This window comes from Apiospora kogelbergensis (assembly GCF_038363985.1).
Source record: "Apiospora kogelbergensis strain CBS 113332 chromosome Unknown utg000010l_segment0_segment0, whole genome shotgun sequence".
Taxonomy (NCBI): Eukaryota; Fungi; Ascomycota; class Sordariomycetes; order Amphisphaeriales; family Apiosporaceae; genus Apiospora; species Apiospora kogelbergensis.
The window spans coordinates 39588-61021 of NW_027117427.1; the positions used below are offsets into that span (position 1 = coordinate 39588).

The 21434-nt window shown below is 51.9% G+C and overlaps 9 protein-coding genes across 9 annotated transcripts; 5 read left to right on the plus strand and 4 right to left on the minus strand.

Moving 5' to 3' along the window:
• Window positions 1–2308: 2308 nt before the first annotated feature.
• Window positions 2309–2970, plus strand: PG998_014174 (squalene cyclase; the record flags this gene model as incomplete). The annotated part of the gene is made up of 2 exons (XM_066880990.1): window positions 2309–2521; window positions 2581–2970. 2 exons carry the CDS (start codon window positions 2309–2311, stop codon window positions 2968–2970), a joined length of 603 nt encoding a protein of 200 aa, XP_066723842.1.
• Window positions 2971–3119: 149 nt separating this feature from the next.
• On the plus strand, window positions 3120–3878 carry PG998_014175 (uncharacterized protein; the record flags this gene model as incomplete). The annotated part of the gene is made up of 1 exon (XM_066880991.1): window positions 3120–3878. One exon carries the CDS (start codon window positions 3120–3122, stop codon window positions 3876–3878), a length of 759 nt encoding a protein of 252 aa, XP_066723843.1.
• A 162-nt stretch (window positions 3879–4040) lies between these two features.
• On the minus strand, window positions 4041–4925 carry PG998_014176 (uncharacterized protein; the record flags this gene model as incomplete). The annotated part of the gene is made up of 1 exon (XM_066880992.1): window positions 4041–4925. The coding sequence occupies one exon, from the start codon at window positions 4923–4925 to the stop codon at window positions 4041–4043; it is 885 nt and encodes a 294-aa protein (XP_066723844.1).
• Window positions 4926–5520: 595 nt separating this feature from the next.
• On the minus strand, window positions 5521–7240 carry PG998_014177 (UDP-glucoronosyl and UDP-glucosyl transferase family protein; the record flags this gene model as incomplete). Its single annotated transcript, XM_066880993.1, has 3 exons — window positions 5521–5842; window positions 5905–6456; window positions 6600–7240. Coding segments are annotated over 3 exons (1515 nt in total), but the record flags the coding sequence as incomplete, so codon positions are not given.
• A 389-nt stretch (window positions 7241–7629) lies between these two features.
• Window positions 7630–9224, plus strand: PG998_014178 (uncharacterized protein; the record flags this gene model as incomplete). The annotated part of the gene is made up of 5 exons (XM_066880994.1): window positions 7630–7675; window positions 7727–8070; window positions 8127–8313; window positions 8385–8631; window positions 8699–9224. 5 exons carry the CDS (start codon window positions 7630–7632, stop codon window positions 9222–9224), a joined length of 1350 nt encoding a protein of 449 aa, XP_066723846.1.
• A 4364-nt stretch (window positions 9225–13588) lies between these two features.
• PG998_014179 (uncharacterized protein) lies at window positions 13589–14270 on the plus strand (the record flags this gene model as incomplete). Its single annotated transcript, XM_066880995.1, has 3 exons — window positions 13589–13597; window positions 13659–13956; window positions 14029–14270. 3 exons carry the CDS (start codon window positions 13589–13591, stop codon window positions 14268–14270), a joined length of 549 nt encoding a protein of 182 aa, XP_066723847.1.
• A 523-nt stretch (window positions 14271–14793) lies between these two features.
• PG998_014180 (restless-like transposase) lies at window positions 14794–16441 on the minus strand (the record flags this gene model as incomplete). The annotated part of the gene is made up of 4 exons (XM_066880996.1): window positions 14794–14837; window positions 15330–15684; window positions 15731–16237; window positions 16319–16441. The coding sequence occupies 4 exons, from the start codon at window positions 16439–16441 to the stop codon at window positions 14794–14796; spliced, it is 1029 nt and encodes a 342-aa protein (XP_066723848.1).
• A 1787-nt stretch (window positions 16442–18228) lies between these two features.
• On the minus strand, window positions 18229–19441 carry PG998_014181 (Golgi apparatus membrane protein; the record flags this gene model as incomplete). Its single annotated transcript, XM_066880997.1, has 4 exons — window positions 18229–18504; window positions 18559–18756; window positions 18827–19292; window positions 19359–19441. The coding sequence occupies 4 exons, from the start codon at window positions 19439–19441 to the stop codon at window positions 18229–18231; spliced, it is 1023 nt and encodes a 340-aa protein (XP_066723849.1).
• A 1154-nt stretch (window positions 19442–20595) lies between these two features.
• PG998_014182 (uncharacterized protein) lies at window positions 20596–20980 on the plus strand (the record flags this gene model as incomplete). The annotated part of the gene is given in 2 exon segments (XM_066880998.1): window positions 20596–20825; window positions 20839–20980. The coding sequence occupies 2 exon segments, from the start codon at window positions 20596–20598 to the stop codon at window positions 20978–20980; spliced, it is 372 nt and encodes a 123-aa protein (XP_066723850.1).
• Window positions 20981–21434: the final 454 nt, after the last annotated feature.

The following is a 21434-nucleotide window of genomic DNA, read 5'->3' on the forward strand; positions in this document are numbered from 1 at the left end:
TTCTGGCAAAACTCACGTAACTTTCCCCGAGGGTGTCGTCGTCCAGAAACTCGTTCAGGAAAGGTTGTGCTGCTGCTACCAGCTCTTGGGAAAGTCAGTGCTGCGATTTCGCACAAGCGAACTGAGCGTACCTATTTGTTGGATCATCCATATGAGGTGAACTCGTCGAGTACATCCTTTCCTGTAGTAGTAGCCGTGGATGACTTTTCTCAGGTACGGTAGCATGGCAATGACGCCAGGGCCACTTGCAACCAGGAGAACAGTTCTATAGTCATTGACTGCAACGTTGGTGCCATGAGGACCGGTGATAAATGCTCGCCTTTGTACGCTCTGGCCGCCTTGGCGCCTGCAGTGGCGCAGAAGCTTTCCAGTGAAACCACGTCGTGGCTGGATGATGAGTTCTATCGAGTTTTGGCCGACCTCAGCCCACGAGGCTACGACAAATGGATGCGACTGAGCGAAGGATAGAAGGCTCACGCGGGGAACACAAAGAAGCACGTATTGACCAGCATCAATCTCGCACGGCCGTGGCAGACTGAGGGTTATATGAACGAATCCGTGAGCATCACTAATGATAGCGCGGGTGCATGGCTCGCCCCATTTCACGTTCCGGTACACAGCCATGGAAAGGCGAACCAGCACCGAAGCAGTCAGTAGCCCTAGATAGGCAACGAAATATCTGAATCGCAACTTTCCCGAGTTGAGCAGATGGAAACAAACCCCGACAATAAAGACAGTCGCCAAAAGCCGATGGATCCAGAGGAAAAGCTCGTAAGCTACCCTACGCAGCGAAGGTAAAGAAAGCAGGACTACGAAACATGCTGAGACAGCAGCCTATGCTAGATTCAGTATTTACCGAAAGAAAATAGAGGTGGGTCTTACAGAATATGCTTATAGGTGTTCGTTGAAGTTGAAATCACCTCGCCCCGCGATAAATGATACAATGTGTAATAATATGTGGCTCAAACACATGAATCCAGCAGCGCTGTGAATTCGTAAGACCAGAATTCGGTAATCAGCAAAAAGGATTGGCGTGAAATGGTGTATGAGGGGAAATTGGTTCAACAGAGCCAAATCACCAGCCCGTAATGCCGCAGCTGGCAGTGAGGCCACCCGGAAGGTCAAGCAGAAGATATTGAGGCCGATGTACGCCATGGTCAACGCCACACGTGCTACTGTGGCGGAATCGATATACTGATGGCTTTTCCAGAGATAGCTATAAACTAACCACTTCGTGATGCACAGGTGACCACGTCTTAATGCCCGCTTGAACCGAACAAGTGTCCTGAAGACGAGTAAGATAGAAAGCGAACTACACCACAATATGGCAAAGACTAACACAGGTTCTACCATATTCTCGGTGTTGTAATAACAAGGCTAGAAACCCGTCTGTTGGAACTGCAGTAATAAAACGAGACGCTTTGCTCGAGCTGAAGAAGGTTGGACATATTGTACGGTATGTAGAGTGCCGGATACACAGCAGTATGGGATATGACAGTTAAGGTCTGCAAGGAGTGAAGAGGCTGAAATTGCCGCTTCCAACGCTCCTATGGGGAGGTACTGGACTTTTGAGGCTATTTTCGGCAACTATGGCATGCTACGTCAAATCTGTCCATGAAATGTATTCAATCCAACAATGGAGCCAGTACGATAAGTTCTTCTCGCAACTAGGCACAATGAGAAACCTTCATTAACCGGTGCTCGCCTCCAGAAACCGTCGCTCCTCCAACTCGTAAAGACCGGAAAACATCCTAATATGCATAGAAGCCGACAATGAACGCAACACACAACAAGAAGCAAAAGGACAAAGCCCGAAAGCGGGGCGCGTCTCTCAGAAGCAAAGTAATAGAACTAGGCAAACATTGCGATATCTTGAGCGCGGTTATTTATTGGAACCCGACACACAAAGCTTTCGAGGCCGTTATGTATTTGCCAGACGGCCAGCTAGTACTGGACCTCAATCAGCTTGTAAATATCTCTCCTGTACCGTCTGTTGCTTTGTATTGACTGGCCTAGTTCCGCGATTTGGAAGATACCACAGCGCACGCCCCGAGTGCACGAACCCTTTCAACACGCATAAATAAATCACGTCGTCATCGACGCGCTGATAGGAATCTCCCTGATAGAGATCAAATGAGAGCAAGCCCTGCCCAACTTACACCATGACTAAGCCACAACAGGAGTACACTGTGCTTATAGCTGGCTTCTACGAATTCCCCAGGGCGACACAGAGAGGAACTTGAAAGTTTCCCCCTCCGTCTAACCACATGTACGCCCATCCGAATACTTCAAGTTCATCAAAGTCGAAATGGGACTTTTTTCTGCCAGCCGAGCGCAACCTCCAACTGTCTCCGTTGATGATGTAACACCTCTGCGGTCGGTAGATGCGCTCTACCCCGTATCCTTTGACTTTACGCTTGTGTTCCAAGATGTCCTGGATGTAAGCATTCTCCGAGGAGCTGCTGACAGATTGCCCCGGAAAGAGGGCTGGCGACAACTTGGGGCGAGGTTACGACGAACGGTATGTTGCAATGCCATCCCGGCTATGTGTGTGAGCACAGTATTAATGTCTCCGGGTAGGAAAGCGGTGAACTGGAATATCATCTGCCTGCCGAGTTCACCGAAGAGCGTCCTCTCTTCCTCTTTACCACAGACAAGCATGACATGTCTATTCGCGACCATCCCGTCTTATGTGGTATACCAAAAGCGGAGGAGACCCCAACGGTGTACAAACCAGCAGCAAATTCTTTCCGCCCTTATATGCGATCGCCAACTACCCCGGAGACCTTCGATGACTGGCTTTACAATGACATCCCACAGCTCGCATTCCACGTGGTGCACTTTGAGGACGCTACCATAGTCACCGTGACTTTGCTACATACGCTCACGGATGCTATGGGTCTCATGGCATTCTACAGAGCATGGACAGCAACTCTCCGGGGCGATGACGATAAATTGCCCCCTACATAGGGTACAAGGATGAAGACCCGTTGAAAGGACTCCAGCAAGGGAAGCAGCCTCCAAAATATGTATTTGCCGACAGGGTTTTGCAAGGCTGGGGCTTTTTCAAGTTTGTCGTCCGCAATATAATGGAACGATTTTGGTACCCCGAAGCCAGCATGCGATTTGTCTCCATCCCAGGAAGGTTTATCAGCAAGCTAGCCTTATCTGCGAGAGAGGACCTGGCGGAGTCTCGAAAGGGTGGAGATTCGCCGGAGCCGTTCCTTTCGGATAGTGATATTCTTTGTGCATGGTGGACCAGGCTCATAGTCAGGGCCCTCCGTCCCCCTCCCAGCCGCACCGTCTGTTTGACCAACAATTTCGATTCACGAGATGTTCTGGCAGATTTCGGTCTGCTACCAAGCCCCAATATCTCGTTGTTGGCGAATGCTGCGTATTCGGCCCCTTGTTTCGAACAGGCAGGGAGGTATGCTAGTACCAGCTGGCCCCTGGGATTGCTCGCGCAACGGGTACGGAGCACTATCCAGCTCCACCGCACAGTCGAGCAGGTTCAGGCACAAGACGCTGCTCTCCGCGAGAGCCAGGCCAAGACGGGACATATGCCGTTGTACGGTGACTCGAGCATGCTGTTTTGCTCTTTTACCAACTGTCATCGCGGGAAGCTATTCCAGATGGACTTCTCACCTGCAATCATCACGGACGGCGAGCAGCAGTCGCGGCCAAAGTCCAAGTCGGGAAGAGGACGCCCTGTGTTCATAAACTGCACGAGCATGGAATCCCGGTGGTCCTCAAGGAACGCTACGGCCATTTTGGGAAGGAGTGAAGATAGTGGTGACTGGTGGCTGGAATGTCGCCTGCGAAACGACGTCTGGGAGAAGATAGAGCAGCAGCTAGAGAGTCTGCAACACAACTGTTGATAATACAACCTATCTATAGTATCGCAGTTTCAGTCTTCAACTATGTATAACGTTAACACTAAAATGATATGTGATGTGCTCAATATCGTCGACTACAATAGTGCCCGTACCGTGCTCGCAATGAACCGTTAGTTCCCCGTCCCAATCAGTTCTGAAGAGTATCTAAATATCTAAGTCTGGCTTGTATCCCCTTAAAAGCTCTTTCACCTCGCCCCAGACACGCTGCTGTAAACTCTTCCACTCGGCTTCGGTTATGCCAGGTGACCAGTCGTCATAGTGATCATTCACCCACATCCTCCCATTCGCCTCCCGTCCCTGCAACAGTCCGGTGACCAACGTCCTACTGCCCTGCTCGGCGGTGCGCGCGATAACCGTATTGAAGATAGCCATGAACCATCTCACCCCTGCCGGGAACTCCCTGTACAAACTGGCCTTGCACTGGCCTGGGCAGCAAGCTAGAACGATCGGGCCCGCCGTTGGGTTGCCGCGGAGCGTCCCTCGGTCACCCCCGATGGTCTCCACCAAGCCGTCCAGGACAAACATCAGCATCAGCTTGGCTTCGTAGTACGCCCGCTGGGTGGTCCAGCGCTCTGGGCCGTTGAAGTACGCCAGGGTGCTCATGGCGGGGTCGTCGAGCAGTGGCGCCACGTCCTGGCTGGTAACGTTGCAGTAGCTGATCGAGTTGACGAACTCCAACACGCTCCCCGGAGTGGCACTGAGGAGTGGCAGGAGTTCGATGGCGAGGAGCGTTGGGGCGAGCACGTTGATCTTGAAGGTAGTGGGCCAGCCGTCCTCCGTCGTCTCGCGAGTGGGCAGCGCGACCCCGGCGCTCAGCAAGAGACAGTCCAGCGTCTGCGTCGTCTGCCTGATGGTGGCGGCGAATTGACTGACGGAAGAAAACGAAGTGTACTCCACGGGAACGACTTGGATGGCTGCGTCGTCTAGCGAAGGCACTTTTGCGAGAATGTCGCACTTCACGCGCTCGGCTTTCTCGGCAGTTCTCGCGCCCAGAATCAGCTTTTTCGGCTTCAGTTCTGCAATACGCATGGCCGCTTCATAGCCTTAGCAAAAGAATCTGTCAGTTATTTGCATAGTTTTGAAGCATTGGTGAACGAAAGTGCTTACAATGCCGCTGGCGCATCCTGTGATAGCGACCGTTTTCCCTGCAAAAGACTCATTGGGCGGCTCTGCTGGAGGATTGAGTCCCCCTTGGCGCAAGTACGCAATTGTGGCTTTGCCATTTGGCCCATTGAATTGCACCATCTTCACCTGCGTGGCTATGTGTACGTGGGATCTTGCATGCATGTCGGAATTGGAGGCGGCAGCGGAATGACGATCAAGCTTGTGTTCTATATTAATTGCCTAATTAGGCAACTCCGACCTCATGGGAACTTCTTTTTGCCATTTCGAGCAGATATTGAGGCCGATAAAGGTATACAGTCTAACGGAATTAGTCTAAGTATACGGGAGCTCAGATCATGGGTTGTGCAAGCTGTCGAGGCCAACGAAAATGACGTTCTGCTGTTTTGTCAAGTCTATGTAGTTTCTGCCAACCCCTGACGAGCCGCCTAAGCAATTCCTTGTTCGCGACGCTGTGCTCGGGTCTATTCTGGCATCAGTTTATATAAAGCTCTACTTACTCTTTTCGGTCCTCAAAACAAAGATCCGTGATAATACTGGCCGATTGAACTCTTCCGCCACTCTTCCGACATTTCTCGCCCAGTTGTGCGGCCTTCTCCGCCACAGCCTGCGCATCGCCCTTCTTCCTGCCGACAGTTCTCTGTAGTGCCGCCCCAAACTCTTCCCCTTCAATGAGAGTGGGTGCCACGTAGTTTTCATTGTCAACAACACAGCTATGTCCAATGTTGCGGTTCCCGTAGGTCCCTATTCCTAGATACTCAACACGAGTGGCGTAATCGAACGTGTCGTACCACATCGCGAGCACAACCTGTGGGACGCCGGCCCTAGATCACAAAAGTCAAATAATACTGTAAATGCAAATAAAGTGCTCGCGTGAGAGGCTTACCATGTCGCCTCAAAATATGAATTTGCCCCGCCATGATGCACCGAGCATACGGTATGGCCACTTCGTAGGATGGACACTGGGTCAGACTTCAACCAGTTTTCGACACGTACTCGTCCGGTCTCAATTTCCCTCCCCAGGAGCTGTTCTAGGCACTCCTGGCCCGACTTCTCCGACGTCGCTTCGGCCTTGAGTTTCCATAACACCTGGATATCGGGTCGCGCCTCGAGGAGGATGCGCAGGCCGAGGGCCTGCTCCCGCACTGTTTCCGCGTACGCTTCGAAATGCGTTCCGAGGGACACGAGGACGGTGGGCCCGTTTTGGAGCCAGCGTAGCATGTCCGGGTCGCTCGACTCGATGGGCGGCGCCGCGACGAGGATAGGACCGCAGTCGTGTACGTTGGAGGGAATGTGCATCGGGAGGTCGGCCTCGGGAAGGGAAGGCGTAATCTGCGGGACGTCTTTTGCCCAGGGTGTAAAGCTTCCCAGAGCGCTTTCGATGCCGTGGGCCGTTCGAGCCTGGTTCAGGGCTACTACCTGCGGGTGCGAGCGACACCTTTTAGAGTTTCAGTAGCAATACATATTTTCCAAGACTTGGCTCCACGGCACCGGGTAGGCAAACCCCGTAGAGAACCTGAGCAGTCAGACATCAGCAAACGTGAAGGTTTCGGGCGTCAGTGGCGCGATTGGGAATCTTACGCAGGGTATTTCCACCAAGCGGCGAGCCACGGCTGTTGTGGTATCAGGCCATCTGCCACATTCCAAGGATGTAATACGGCATATCTTCGCTTCAGGGTGCGCACCATATCGTGCACCGGGAGAAGAATAGGGTCTATGACAACCAGTGCGGGGTTCAGTTGACGGGTTAGGTCGGCAGACCAATCAAATAGCGAGAGGTATTGCTCAGGCTCCATGATGGCGAGGGCCTTCAGCGTCAGCAAGGCGACTCGCACGGCTCCGTTGCGGCCGGGTGGGTGAGGCACATCTGCCTTCTTTCGGTCTTTGCCCGCCGCGGCCCAGGTGGCGAAGCCGGGAAATTGGGCGAGGTTGTGAAATGCTATGGGTGATATGGGCTGGGAGGGGTTCTCATCCTTGACCTTCTGGACGATACTGTCAAGCCGCGGCTGCAAGGGCGCAAATGACGCGATATGGATATCCAGTCTACCCTGGCGGAGGAGTTCATAGATGGTAGCAAGAACCACATTGACGTAGCCAAGGCCGCTAATCGCGAAGAAGAGAACTATTGGGCGTTCCGGCATCTTGTCTGCCATCGCGGAGGGAGAAGGGTTCTGGGCTGCGTTGGGGAGCTGGGGTTTCCAATCTTCAGGAAACAAAATCATCCTACCCGGTTGTACAATGAATGGTAAATGGGAGTTTCGGGTCCGGTGGTGGTAATCTTGGCTGCTGCTACTGCCTGTGATTTGATATGTGGGTGGGTGGCTGACCAACTTGGAAATCAACAGCCCCTGCCCGGACCTTGTCCCGAGGGTAGATTACTTATTTAGGAAATTGCTCCCTTGTTATAGAAAGTCCGAGTAAGCTCCCGGCCACACTGGCGAGGACAGCATCTTATCTCTAGCGACTTAGTCGGCCGCATAATACGTATCGCGGCTGCCATATTCTTAACAAGCCCGTCATAAGCAGAACATTCACATTCCGCCGTTTCAACGTTTGTATCATCGTTGGTCGGCAACCAGGACATTTCCTCTATCCCCCTCGGTACTAGAAAATGGAGTCTATCAAAACACTGCGGCCCAAGGTGGCTTTCATAACAGGTGAAAAACTCTTTCCGGCTAGCTTTTACGCCAAGTACTGATTGTTGTTAGGAATCACCGGCCAAGATGGGTCTTATCTCACAGAGATCCTACTCAAAAAGGGCTACGAGGTGCATGGCCTTGTCCGACCGTCTTCCCAACGACGACAGGCTCTGAACCACCCCATTCGCAATGGGGTGACTCTCCACTACGGCGACATGACGGATTCGGGGACACTTCTCCAGATACTGAGTGGAATCCGCGTCGATGAGGTGTATCACCTTGCTGCCCAGTCTCATGTGGGAGTCTCTTTCGAGACTCCATTGTTGACATGCAACATTAATGCCCTGGGTAGTCTGAGACTCCTTGAAGCACTGAGAATCCTCCGGTTGGAGAAAAAGGTCCAGTTCTATAGTGTGAGTATTTCTACCTCTTACTGCTGGAGGATCAACCATCACTAACGGTGAAAGAGGCGGTTACCTCGGAGTTGTTCGGAAACGATGCGCCGGCCCCACAAACCGAGGCAACGCCATTTCACCCCGTCTCGCCGTATGCCGTGTCCAAGCAGTTCCAGTTCGGCATCACAGCAAACTTTCGGGAAGCCTATGGCTTTCATGCTTCCAATGGGATTCTGTTCAATCACGAATCGCCAAGACGTGGTGAGTGCCGGTCTCGCTTGCCAACTTTCGCACGACAAGTCGTCCAATCCCTGCTAATCTCGGGAGCCAAGGTACAACTTTCGTCATCCGCAAAATTACTTCACAGGTGGCCTTGATTGCCTGTGGACAGTCGGAAAGCTTTGAGCTCGGCAACTTGAACGCCACTAGAAACTGGGGTCATGCCCGAGACTACATGGAAGGTGTCTACCTCATGCTTCAACAACCCAAAGGTGGAGATTATGTTCTAGCCACCGGAGAAGCATCGAGCGTGAGGCGGTTTGTGGAAGCCGCTTTCAAAGTCATCGGAACCAATATCGAGTAGGCCTTCCCCCTTGCATCTTGCCCGTCCCCAGATCCAATAGCCAACTAACTTGGACCCACTCAGATGGTCAGGAAAAGGCGTGGACGAAGTCGGTACCGAGTCGGGAACCGGGAAAGTTCGCGTCGTGGTGAACCCCGCGTTCTACCGACCCGTCGAGAACGAAGATTTGCTGGGGTCTGCTGCCAAGGCCAAAGAGGTGCTTGGATGGGAGCCCAGGTATAGTTTTGAGGGCTTGGTGGAAGAGATGGTCTTGTCGGACATCGAGCTGGTCAAAAACGGCAAGATATTTTCCAACACAAATTTGGATTGGTTGGTAGACGAGTCCGACCGGGTGGACGAATCCGGCGACGCGGGTGAACTGAGACTGGGGGAGAAACTGGCGGATACGGAGGGCCAAGACTCGGCTAACGGTGACTCATACGGGCTGTTGGTCGATGAGGTAAACAAACCCGCAAGCATGGGAGAGCCTGTCGTCGACGTGGGTAAAGGCTCCGATCGCTCGGTTGCTGGATCTGAGCACACAGACGACTCAGGCATTGGCGGACTGGAAACCGCAGCCAATGAGTATCGGCCATGCCAAACAATATAGTGCGAGGTCGCTTGCCTTGCCCTCTGCCTGCACACCACAATGAAATATGTATGTCCAAAATGGTAGCTTTGAATCTAGTAGCTTGATGTTGATTCTATCGGGACGTTCGTCAGAAACTCCACAGGAGTATTTTGGAGCACATTGTTTAGGGCATCCACAGCTGGTGCCTCGTCTCCTTTCTGGGGTGAGATTTGTCGATCTTCCAGCATCCAGCATCCTTACAAATTACTATGAAAGCAGCGTGGTGGCAATGGCCTGTATGTGGGTAGCATTCAAGCATTGCCAACCTTTTGCACTTTTGGTAGCGCGCCCCCAGAGGCGCAACAGTAAGCACACGATCACTGCAGATGTAGGATTCCCCACCAAAGGCCGTCAGACGAACTGACAAGCGACCGACAGGAGCCTTAGTGCCAATTTCAGCAAAATCAATTGTGGGATTCGGCGTTGTAATAAGCCAGCAATCGTGTTATCTAACCCCCAGTCTATGAAATACATCGCCATCCGAAACCTATCCTAGATAAGATACTGCAGATATGTAGCTTTTGCATTGGCGGATTAATAACGTTGTAGTGCTCCATGGTAGCCTAGAAGGAGGGATTATACGGAGTAGGATCCCATGAACATTGGTAGCGAGCACGAGCTATTAATGCAACCCCCACGTAGTATCCTTATTAAACCGGGGAAAACGTATAGAATAAGATGCCTCTACCTTTCGGGTAAGACCCAAGGGCCCCGGCTGAAAACAAGCCGCCCAGCAGCGGGTGCTTAACCTAAAACCGGTCAATGTGGGTGGGAAGAGCCCCATTGGCCGTGGCGCCCACGCCAAGGGAATCAACCCAAGACGAATGCGAAGCGATATACTGAACATGGTCCTCCATTTGCTTACTCCCTACTCCCTATGCGACGTACTTTTGGACGACAATGACGCGTTAGCCGACCCACTGAACAGCTACATGCTGGAGTATCCCATCCAATGCAAGCCTTCCTAATGTGTACTAGCCGCCGCCAAGCCCCGAAAGTCTTACATGTGGTGGGGGTTGGGCCCGGCGCCCCATGGGAGTGGGGGAGCCAATAGGTTCGCGGGTACCCGCGAATCTTCCCAAATAGGCTTGGCTCTCTCCGAATTCGGGACTCTAATTCACTGGCTGGTGTTACCGAATTCCAGAATCTGTCAATTCTGAACTCTACGGTTGAACTACAATACAATCAACTGTCTTCTCACTAACCGAACAGAGAGCTTGCTGCTGTTCTTCAATATTTCTCTCTGCTCTCCTCCAGAGCTCGCCCATGCCTCTTCTGTTAGGCAGACGGTCTCCCGACTCCAGAGCTATTTGGGCGTCGATCCGATCATTTTCTGACTTGTCCCAGTCCAAATACGCCATCATCTCTTCTCTTGTCCAGTCTCTCGCGCCCTCTGACATCACCAATTTTCTGCCCATTTGCTTGTAATCTTGACACCATTCGTAGCTTGCCTTGCTATATCGCAACGGCAAACCCATTGCTTTTCGGTATAGTTGATTGTTGACGTAAGTTCCAGGGGGCTGTGCTTTATACCAACTATCTCTTGCCTTGACGTATCTCTGGTAGATAACCCTTGGATCATCGTACCTGATTGAACGAGATGAAACCGGTTCAGATGAAGGCGAAGGCGTGCTCGAAAATATACGAACAGCTGGTGTGGCTGGCTGAGGTATTGTTTGCGCGGAGTCCTGGGTCGCAGGTCCGATGGCAGGATTCTGTATAATCAGCGCTGGAGCAGTAGCTGGGCAACCTGGTACCTGTTCCGAAGGTTCGCCTAGTTCTGGAGTCAGAGCTCCTTCTAATTGCGGCTGTTCTGGCGTTAGCGCCAACGGTGGCCTCAGTTCGGCATATCTCAACGGACACTGTTTTGAGCTCCTGGTATGACCTAACATGTGGCATTTGCTACATAGAGGCGGTGTTCTAGGTGCCGTTGCCGCTTCAACAATCTCAAACCCACTCAATCCTCGACGGATGCTTGATCGGGGTAAATTCGAAGCGATGGCGCCTCGGTCACTCTGGTGCCGCGGCTCCAGGAGAAAAGGGTATAGTACCGCGACGATCCAGATGCCAGTGCGTGTGGAAGTCGTCAAGTCGAAGGACCTGATCATGTGCCAGGATGGATTCCAACTTATGAACGCATGGAAGGCCTTGTGACCGAAAGAGGGAGCCTGAACAATGTCGTGATGAAGGTGGATTGGTTCTAGCCAAAAGCTTTCGCTGCTCCTCAACCTTTCTCAAAGCTTCGTGCGATATCCAGCCGCGGACTACACTATATAGCGGCCCTGAGAGTTCGATTGGAGTTCGAATCTGTTGCTTTGCTTGGTTAGAGCGTAGTTCGGCAAGCTGATTTAACAGGGCTTGCTTTATTGCTTTCCAGGCCTCAAACAGGTCTAGCGTCGACCTTTTAAGATGGCTTTTGAGGAGGCCATGGACTCCTTCAACACGAGATGTGACAACATTGTCAAAATGAAGGTGTTGATTGACCCAAACTTTCACAAGCTTTTCTTTGTATAGATCGAGCCAGTATGTCTTGATATATCCAACTTCCTCGATGTGAGTTGGAAGATATTTCTGCTCGAAATCCGATACGCGGCTGTAGAATATCTCCTCGGTAGACGACTTCATAATCAGGTGCCAGTGGTTGTAAAAGATGTTCCAAGCTTCAAGCCCTTGCTGGTGTTGTCGCTGCGTAAAGGCCGGTTGGCAATGGCGGAGAACCGCTTTGTTCGCATGCCAAAGGCATAGAAGCGAAGTAGCGGAAGGAAAGCAGGTGCCGACAGCATTGAGACAGGCAAGGCAGCGGTCGGTGAGGATAACCGAAGGCAGCCGTGTGTTGCTAATTTCGTATAACGACTTCAAACGGTCCAAGGCCCAGAAGTAGTCTTGTTCAGTCTCGCCGCTGAGGAACGCAAACGCAATACAGAAAGATCGTTGGCAGGCGTCGACTCCGATCATGTCCAGAAGTGGCATTCCGTATTTATTGGTCTTGTAGGTGCAATCCAAGATCAAGGTATCCGGATACGCCTGGAGGTATGCTAGCGACTCTGGATGGGCGAACAGAACAGCCGTCACTCGATCATCTTGTCCGAGCTGCATTCTATTCCAGAATCCTTCTCGGTCAAGCTGGTTGGCAAGCGCATTTATCGTACTCTGTCCTTCGCATGTACTTCGCCTAGCATCTGCAATTCGATTGTATATATCCTGCTGAGTTGCGATAGAGGCCGTGTTTTGACGGATATATGTTCTGATACCCTTCGGACTTACACCGGCATTCGAAAGGCTTGTTAACCGACACAAGTCTTCTTCCGACAGTTTGCGGTGGTTTGGGTGGGCAGATGGATGTTGACTTGGTTCATGGTTATGCGACGAAAAGCGTTTATCTGGACGATGCCGTAAGGTCGGTCCATTTGGTCTTGTCTAGCGACTCTTTTGCCAGTACTGAGAACTCACAGCCTGTGCCTCGGCTTGTGGTTTTGCGTCGCCGCTCTTTCGTAGCGCTAGGAGGGCGACAGGATCGATCGCATGAATAAATTACCGTCCTTCTGCCAGTCTTTTCCATGGTCGACTTCCCAGTAGTGAACGCATAGCCTCTAGGCGCTGCCCATGCATTAATAGCCTTGAACAGAGCATCCCGGGAGTTATACTCGCCTTCGGGAGGGAGACAGTCACTGGGAAAAGCGGTGAATTGATTTTGAACTGGATTCATATTTCCAGATAGTTTTCTCTTGTAAGGATAATAATAAGAAAAAAGTCGGATTCGAAGTGAAGAATAAGAAATTGTTGTGTTCTCTTGCAGAGTCCGAATTCGGAGAGAGCCAAGCCTATTTGGGAAGATTCGCGGGTACCCGCGAAATTTTATATGCACGGGTACCCGCGAACCTATTGGCTCCCTGGGAGTGGCCCTTCCCGGCCTTGGCTACGGCTACGGCTATGGGATTCTATATACCTATACGACAACAGCATGGACGATGCATGCCTGAATCATGTGTAAGCCAGGAGGGCCACAATTGCACACCTGCATCACGCGAGCCAGTATGTCCTCAAGGAAGAGGACTTCCCCAAACCATTTAGGATCTACAGTGCTCGACATACGAGAGTATATATACTCAAAGCCCTGAAAATGGCGACGACAAGCAGCGGATGTATATCCGAGTCACGCAGTCTGCCTCGCTGTCACGCACCAACACCGGCCAGGCACGTAACACCACTTCTCCACCATGTTTCAAACACTCAAAGCTTCCAATGGAGGGCTGGGAGATTCCGAGTTCATTGTACGGTCGTCTATCGCGGCGTCAGATAGAGTCAGGACAGTCAAAAAGCAGGCTGCCTGTACGAGATGCAAGATGAAGAAGGTAGTTCCCCAGAAAGAGACCATCCCCTACGTCAAGATATTAATCGGATAATTCATTGCAGCTGAGGTGTGATATAGCAGGTAACAGCTGCGAGAAGTGCATCGAAGCAAGCGTCACCTGCTCATACAATAGCAACACGAGAGGGGGTTCCGAAAGCCGAAGTTCATGTTCCGCTGATGGGGAGGCACAACGGCCGGGCTCGCCGCCTACCGGCGAATGCATATCCGTGGTTAGCAGGCCCGATATCCCACCAGCGCCCTCTTCTCTTTCTTCTCCTGCTACTCATACCCGGCATAAAGGCACCCTGCCGCCTGGACCGACCCATATCGACTTTGGTGACAAACTAACAGGGAGTGGTGGTGAGCAGAGACCCAAGGACTCCATTCTATTCTTGGAGCGTTCGTCAAGCTAATACCCTCCCTACCCAATAGATTTCCAGGGAGACGACCCTGCCTCCACACTCATCGACTCGGCTATAGCGACACCTTCCTTTAGGGCCGACCTGGGTGTCTGGATGAAATCCGGCTTGGGCCACGATACACACGGGTTTGATGCGGACTCATCACAAAGTGGTGACCTCATCCACTTGCCGTACCTGTCCGTCGCCTTCGAGTTGTCTAAGACAGTCTTCAAAGAGCATCGGCGAAGTGTTTATTCTGCGGCGGTTGTTTAATGGCGCAGAACTTACAAATCCAACACTTTTTGCCTCGAAGTTGTAAGTCCATACCAAACCTCCAGACCCAGGATCCTCGTTGCCTCGCGAGACGTCGGGGTCCAATTATCGTGCGCTTCGATAAAAGTATGCAATTGATCGTCGGTAATGATCGGTGGTTTAACGGTATCGGCAAATCTATATGTCGACATGATATTGCTGGTGGTAGGATCGATGATATTAGTGGTAGGATCGGTGTCATTGGATAAAAATCAATGTTGGATGAAAATCCTAACTCAATATAGTTAGCTTTCGGTGAGTTAGCCGGCTCCCCGACCCCTGCCAACATGCCAACTTCAACACCAAAAATCATCACCAGAATGACCACGATACGAGGCAAATCCAGAACGTATACCAACCTAACCAACCTAATCAACGGGTTGGCAACCGCCTAAACCTTTGGTTCGGTTGGTTGCTTTATTCTGAACGCTTGGTTCGGTTTACGAACCAGAGGCCTCGGTGTGGTTGGTTGTTTTATGGTTTATTAGGTTGGTTTGTTTACAGCCTTGCCTGGCCAGCATTTGCATACTGGACCATGTTAAGTGAACGGCGGGAGTTGTCGTGAATGGCCGGGAGCTTTACAATATTTCCGGGCTAGTTTGGTCATGGAGCAGTACGATCACTCGTTACAAGGTCGACACAGGCTCAGAATAAGCCGGTTGCCTTATGCAGCGCGTCGCAGGGCAGAATATTGTGAAACTTTATCATTACGCGACGCGGGCAGGGATCCAATGGCCGGCAATGATTGGGCCAGATCGACGGCAGTGGGGCTTATCCAAATAGCCAGATATCCAAATAAATCTGGACATCGCGATTTGATTTGATTTGGATAATATTATGGCCCATTTGATTTGATTTGATCTGGATAGATTTGATCTGATCTGAATAGATTTGGATTTGATTTAATTGTTTGCAAGCCTGAATCTGGGTCAGTAAAATACTGATATCTAGGCGCAAGCAGGGTAAGGGCTGGCAACCTATCACTCGTATCGATGGCGATGACCAGAATCCGAAGCTTACCGACGGGGCCTCCCCTTCTCCAGAGATCGTACTCCGCGTCGGTAAGTTGCTCGTGGGTCTCGATAAAGGTCTCGACAGGCTGTTCAGCGTTCCCATGAAGTAATGGCCTGGCGGCGAGGTTTAGGATGTGACCAAAGCAACGCCCACGGCGACGTCGCCCAGTCCAGCCTCCCCAGTCGAAAGTCTCGCCCAAATGGTCCATCGCTGTGTCGTTGCTAGAAGCGTTGTCCGTTACACACGCACCTATCTTCTCGCCGATGTCGAATTTCGTAACGAGATCGCTGACGACACGAGCAACATCTTCACCTTGATGGCGGCCAGGCATCTCTGAGATAGCCAGCGTCACCTTTCTAGGCTGATAATCCTGGTGCGGAAACACACAGGTAACTAAGCCCAATAACATTCTTTCGATTCCCAGACCGCCAGCCATCGAAGACGAGATGGATCAGGCCAGGCGCATCCTTGAACGCGTTAATAACTCGGGAACGGCGCTTACTATATTGTGTCACAATTAGAGACTTGATAGATGGGCGCGTTAGGTGAGCTTCCTGGATGCTGACTTGGGGGTTTAGATATTCGAAGATGGCACGTAGCTCAGGCTGTTCGACGATGGAAAAGGGCTGATTCTGGGCGACGATCCATGCCACAAGCAGCTGCTGGAATCGCTTTCTATCAAACATCTTTACCAGCTTGTTAGTAACCGCCTGTTTAACGGGGACCTCCGGCGTTAGACTCATAACGCGCGATGCTCTGTAGTGGCCTTGGCGACCTGCTTCTTTTTTCTCCTCTCGCAACTTGGGCTTATCGGGTGGCGCCAGCACGAAGTGCTTCGTATACAGGTGACCAGCAGCGTTCTGGAGGCCGGATGGATGGATATTTTTGGGCAATGGGTTATTGGCGATGATACACTGCTTGCAAACCTAGCGCCTGCTATCGCGGTTTTGGATATCGTAGCTAAATTGCTACAGCCACGAGCTGGTATCTCGCACGCGTTCAGAGAAGGCAAAGCCTGGGAAGTGCCTGAAAAGCGCGGCCTCGTGGCCTTGGTTCGTTATCGGAATGGAATCGGCAGCGGCACGGTAGATAGGCATCTTAAGGGTGTTGATGAGCATAGTAGAACGGCGCGTCTGGAGTAGTGAGAGGGCTGGTAAGTAAACAAAGGTTAGATTGAGCAGCGTGCTAACATCAATTTTAGTTAGAGTAAGTTACCACCAAAGTCAAGGGATCTAGTTTCGGCATCTTCCGTGTTACCCCTGGATACGAATACGAGACCGCCCTCTACCCCCAAAACAGTCGAAAACACCATAAAACCATCGTCAACTACAGCGACATACTTACAAATCCACCAAATCCACCTATTTACCCCAATGGGAATTGCTGGTTTGGTTGATGAGTCATCAGCCGGGCGCCTGGTGGATTGATTTACGGTGTGGTGGGTTACACCATGGGGTTTATCAAGGTGTAGATGGTGAGGTTGTTTCCAGCCTAGGACTGGGTTCAGGATAGATATCACGCACATTCAAATTGACAGGTCTAGCTTGTTGGACGAGTTGTGTCCTACCTTTACATCTCGTGAACGGGGTCTCTGTGTCCTCACTTGTCGAGTTACCGAGTTCCGAGCTTGACTGCTAAAAGAAACCTCGGAGACGCTAATGCTGGGTCTGGCATGCCGGTGAATTATTAGGCCGCATCGGTAAGCAAGCGTTGGGTAGGCCATAGGACACGCAGCAACCTGGCGGCACTGGAGAAAGTCTCTGAACATGAGCTGGTGGATAGCAAGTGCATGATTGGTAGTTTGAAGTCTCATACAGAACCGGAAGACCCCTCTCTTTCTAGCAAATGCTTTAGGTCTGCGTCTTGTGAATAGTGGTCTAGCATTCTTGTTTTCCAAGCCTCCCAATCCTCTTTCATCCCAAACGTTTTGGAAATTCCCTGGGCCAACGGTAAGGCACGCTCCCACTCGGGCTCCGAGGCTAGGCCCCAAAAAACCTTTCAAGACTTCTCGTCTCTTGAGTTCCTACTGTCGATGCCGTGCCTATCTAGGTCATTGATCAGTGCCTGATCAGCGTCCTGTAACGAGACGTGGCCCTCACAGACTCGCCATATCGGCCGAGACCAGCGAGGGCCCAAAGGCCTCTCGGGTAGGTACAGCGCGGGCCATCTGCCAATATATCATGCTTATAATGTTATAGTCGTCGTCAACCAGTAGATGATCGCCTTTGTCGTCCACGTGTTTGAGATAAAGTCGCAAGACTGATCATCGGCTAGCTGTTCCACGTTCTCCTTCCTGAACTGGTACATGAGGTACGCATTGACAGGGTAATGTACGTAGATCTGGTTGCTAGTGATGGGTTCCAGATGCTGCACAGAGAATGCTGTGTAATAAGCTTCTGCAGTATCAAATGGTCCGCTCGGGTCAAGCAAAAAAGAACGGTCCGATGCGATTCACAATAACACGAATCGTCATTTAGCTGCTCTCGTGTGCGGATCGAAAGAACAGAGGCCCGCTGCAGCCCTCATTGTCTCTTCTCGGGTGTTGAAGGATCCATCCGTGTGAATGATGGCTGTGTGCTGCGGGATAGTTCGGAGGAGTTCACGATGTCTTTTCGCTGCCTCCTCTTTCCCTACGCTGGGTATAACCGGGCGCAGGGGTGGGCATGTCCGTTTCGAGGCTGAATATATTACCATTTGAATCATTACCTTTACTACGGTGTATCTATGGGCCCTGATCCGGGACATGTTGAAGACCATACATATTAAACAAAATAGAGGGCCACCGGAAAGGCCTCAGGCCAGAAAATAGAAAGTCTATCAATTATCGATTAAGGAGGTGGGGGGCGCTTCATGGCAGCCCTCTCCCGGCCACATGGCGGAAGCAACCAGTGGGCAACAGTAAATTCTACTCGAGTTCCAGCCTCGAGGCGCGGACGTTGTATGAATAGTTTTGGATATGGTATAGGTAAATATCATCTGCCTCGGTTAGCAGCTTCTGCTGCGGCATGGTGTACGCTTTGAGCCCCTTATCGAAGCTTGCCAGGCAGACAATGGACATGATGATGGTGCAGAGCACCATGACTATAGTAATGGCGGCGAAGACAATGAGCACGTAGTTGGTTTTGGTAGACAAGACGGCTAGCTTATAGCTTAGGTAGACCGCGGAGCCCACATAGGCGACCTGTCGACGGTTAGCAAATGCAGCGACGGAGAGGAATCGTCGGCGAGGACATACGACGATGGCTATGGTGCCCAGCTTGTTCTCTACCTTGGCGCAATAGATGGCCATGCACATGGCGGCTAGCGCCACAAAGATGCCGGCAATGGATAGGGCGAACTCGGGATCTTCCTTGGGGACAACGATGAGGGTGACAGTCTGAACAAGGAAGCCCAGAAGAAAGAAGAAGTCAAACTTGATCAAGGCGATGTAGATCTGCAAGGGGTGGCCATAAACATGTTAGAAATTCGGGCAGGAGATGTTGCCGGGCACGGGGTTAAATAACCTGAAAGTTGAGCAGGCGCTTCTTCATGAGCAGGTCGGCATGGACGACCTTGTAGACGACCCAGGCGAACTCGAAATGGAGCTTGTAGGTCAGGAAGGCCAGAGCAAAGGTTGCCATGGCCTGCACCAGGATGACGGCGATCAGGGCCGGTGCGATGCGCTGCCAGGTATGGAGCTTGGGCGGCAGCAGAGGTATGGAGCCCAAAGCGTGGGATCCCTCGAATTGATCCAACGTGGCCTTGACCTGCAGCGGCTGGACGGCGGCGTAGATGAGCAGGAGGAAACTGAAAATACAGATGCCTACGAGTTGTATCATGCTCCTCAGGCGGAGCGCATCGTAAACGACGATGAGCTCGTAGACAAATGCAAAAATGAAGAGCGAAAAGTACATGGGCACCAGGTGGCCATTCTCGGTCGCGTAGGCAGCGATCGGATTGATTGCACCCATGACGGCGACGAAAACATAGCTGCACGATGTCATCAGCCATCAGTATGGGGGGCATAGAGGAAGAGATCTTCCGGATGGGACTAACGCTTGGAGACCCAAGGCCAGCAGGCCTTGTATAAGTGCGACGGCTAAAAACAGACGCGAGTATTTGGTGTTGGGGAAGTACATGTCCGTAGCAATGTACGGATAACAGCAGCAGCAGCACTGATTCTGGTGGTGTGGGTAAGGAAGGGCGCGTATACTTTTTTGCGCCGCTGTTGCCATTCGATGGGCATCGAACAGAAGAGGATTATAAGGAGGCCGAAAAGGAGATTATGAAGGCGGAGAGGCCTCAATCAAGGCACCATGTTTTACGCGAAAACTAATAAGGGCTCTTTAGCCTGTCTGCCTGTTTTTCACCCTGAACCGATTGACTGTGTTGAACAGGCGACGCTTCGCCTCACTCGGTTTTTTTTCTTCGGGGCTTGGCGGGGCACGAGCTTGGGCCAGCTTCTACAGGGGCTACAGGGGTCGACGAGGTCGTTGGCTTTAGCGCCGCGTAGCGTCCGAACTGCGCCCGCCCACCAACTGCTAGTCAAGTCCATGCTGCATTGAGCGTCCTAATAGTTAGCAGCTAGGCTAATAAAATTATCAATCATTATGTTCCATTAGCATCATTACCTCCAACGCAAGGCCATGCTACCCTAAATTAAATATAGACTCACTAACCAGGAAGAGCCACCATTTGCATAAGAATGGGGAAGGTTTATATCGAAGGGTTCTTCCAATGTCCGAACTTCCACTCGGGCTGTTCAGTTCTTGCCGTTATGGCTGGCTTGGAAGTGTCACATTACACAGTAGCTTGACAACAAATGCGGTTCGGGATTCGCCTGAGGGCGGTTTTCGTCCCGGCATCACCTGCGACTAGGGAGAACCCGGTTGGCAATTGCTGCTCATCCTAACTGAGAGAGCATGAATACCTCGAATGCCATGTAAGTAATTGTAGGCAAGCAAGGCGTCTACGAAAAATTACGTATTCCCTAACTCGACGTCGCCTTTCGCCGAGGAAGATGACCACACTTCTGCCAAAGAACAATAAATGATGGCACCGTTTAAAATGGCACCACTCAACCCTAACAGGCCCATCAAGGTCGCTGCCACCCCCGGCGACGGCATCGACACCGAAGCATGCCGCAAGGCGTCCACTGCATCCAGGCGGCCGCCTGGGCCTTCTACCCCTAGCTGGAGTTTAAGGAGTTCGACTTCGCCAGCTGCGCCTATTACCGGCAGCACGGCGACAAGCTGCCGGCACCGACCGCGAAACCGACGTCCATGAGACTGTCATGACCCACACCGGCGTCAGCCATGTCCTGCGCTACGCCTTCGACCTCGCCCGCCGCTGGCCCCGGCGCCGCCTCACCAGCGTCACCAAGAGCAACGGCATCTTCATTGCCATGCCCTACTGGAACGAGCGCGTCGCCAAGATGGCCAAGGAGTATCCCGACGTGAGCGTCGCCAAGTACCACATCGACATCCGGACGGTGCACTTTGTTCGCGACTCGGTCTCTTCGATGTGTCGTCGGCAGCAACCTATTCGGCAACATCCTCTCGGGCCTGGGCCCCGCCTGCACCGGCACCATCGGCCTCGCCCCCTCGGTCAACCTCAACCCACGGAGGGAGGGGGGGTTTCCCGAGCCTTTTCGAGCCCGTCCACTGCAGCGCGCCTGACATCGCCGGATAGGGCATAGTGAACCCTATCGGCATAATCTGGGCCGGTCAGACGATGCTCGAGCGCTTCGGCTGCACCGAGACTGCGGCGACCATGCTAAAGGCTATTGAGAATGACCTCGGCCGCGCGGAACCGGATGCCATTACGGCCGACATGGACGATAAAGACACGACAAAGTGGGGGAAAGCATTGAGCAGGAGGTCTTGGAGCTGTGTTCCTAATCAAGGACAGACCAAATATTGTGATGGGCGATTGAGCCACTGCACTGAGTTAATTTTGATGCCGGAAGAAAAACTGTCTCACGCACCGCTTCAATGGTGCGTAGAGCCAAGATCACGTGTGTATATGTAAAACCTTGAATTCTCTTATCAGTGAGTAAGCATAGTATATTGCTCAGCTGGTACGACTATTAAGTGACTCGAGTGGTATATTATAGGCTACAGTATGGCAAGT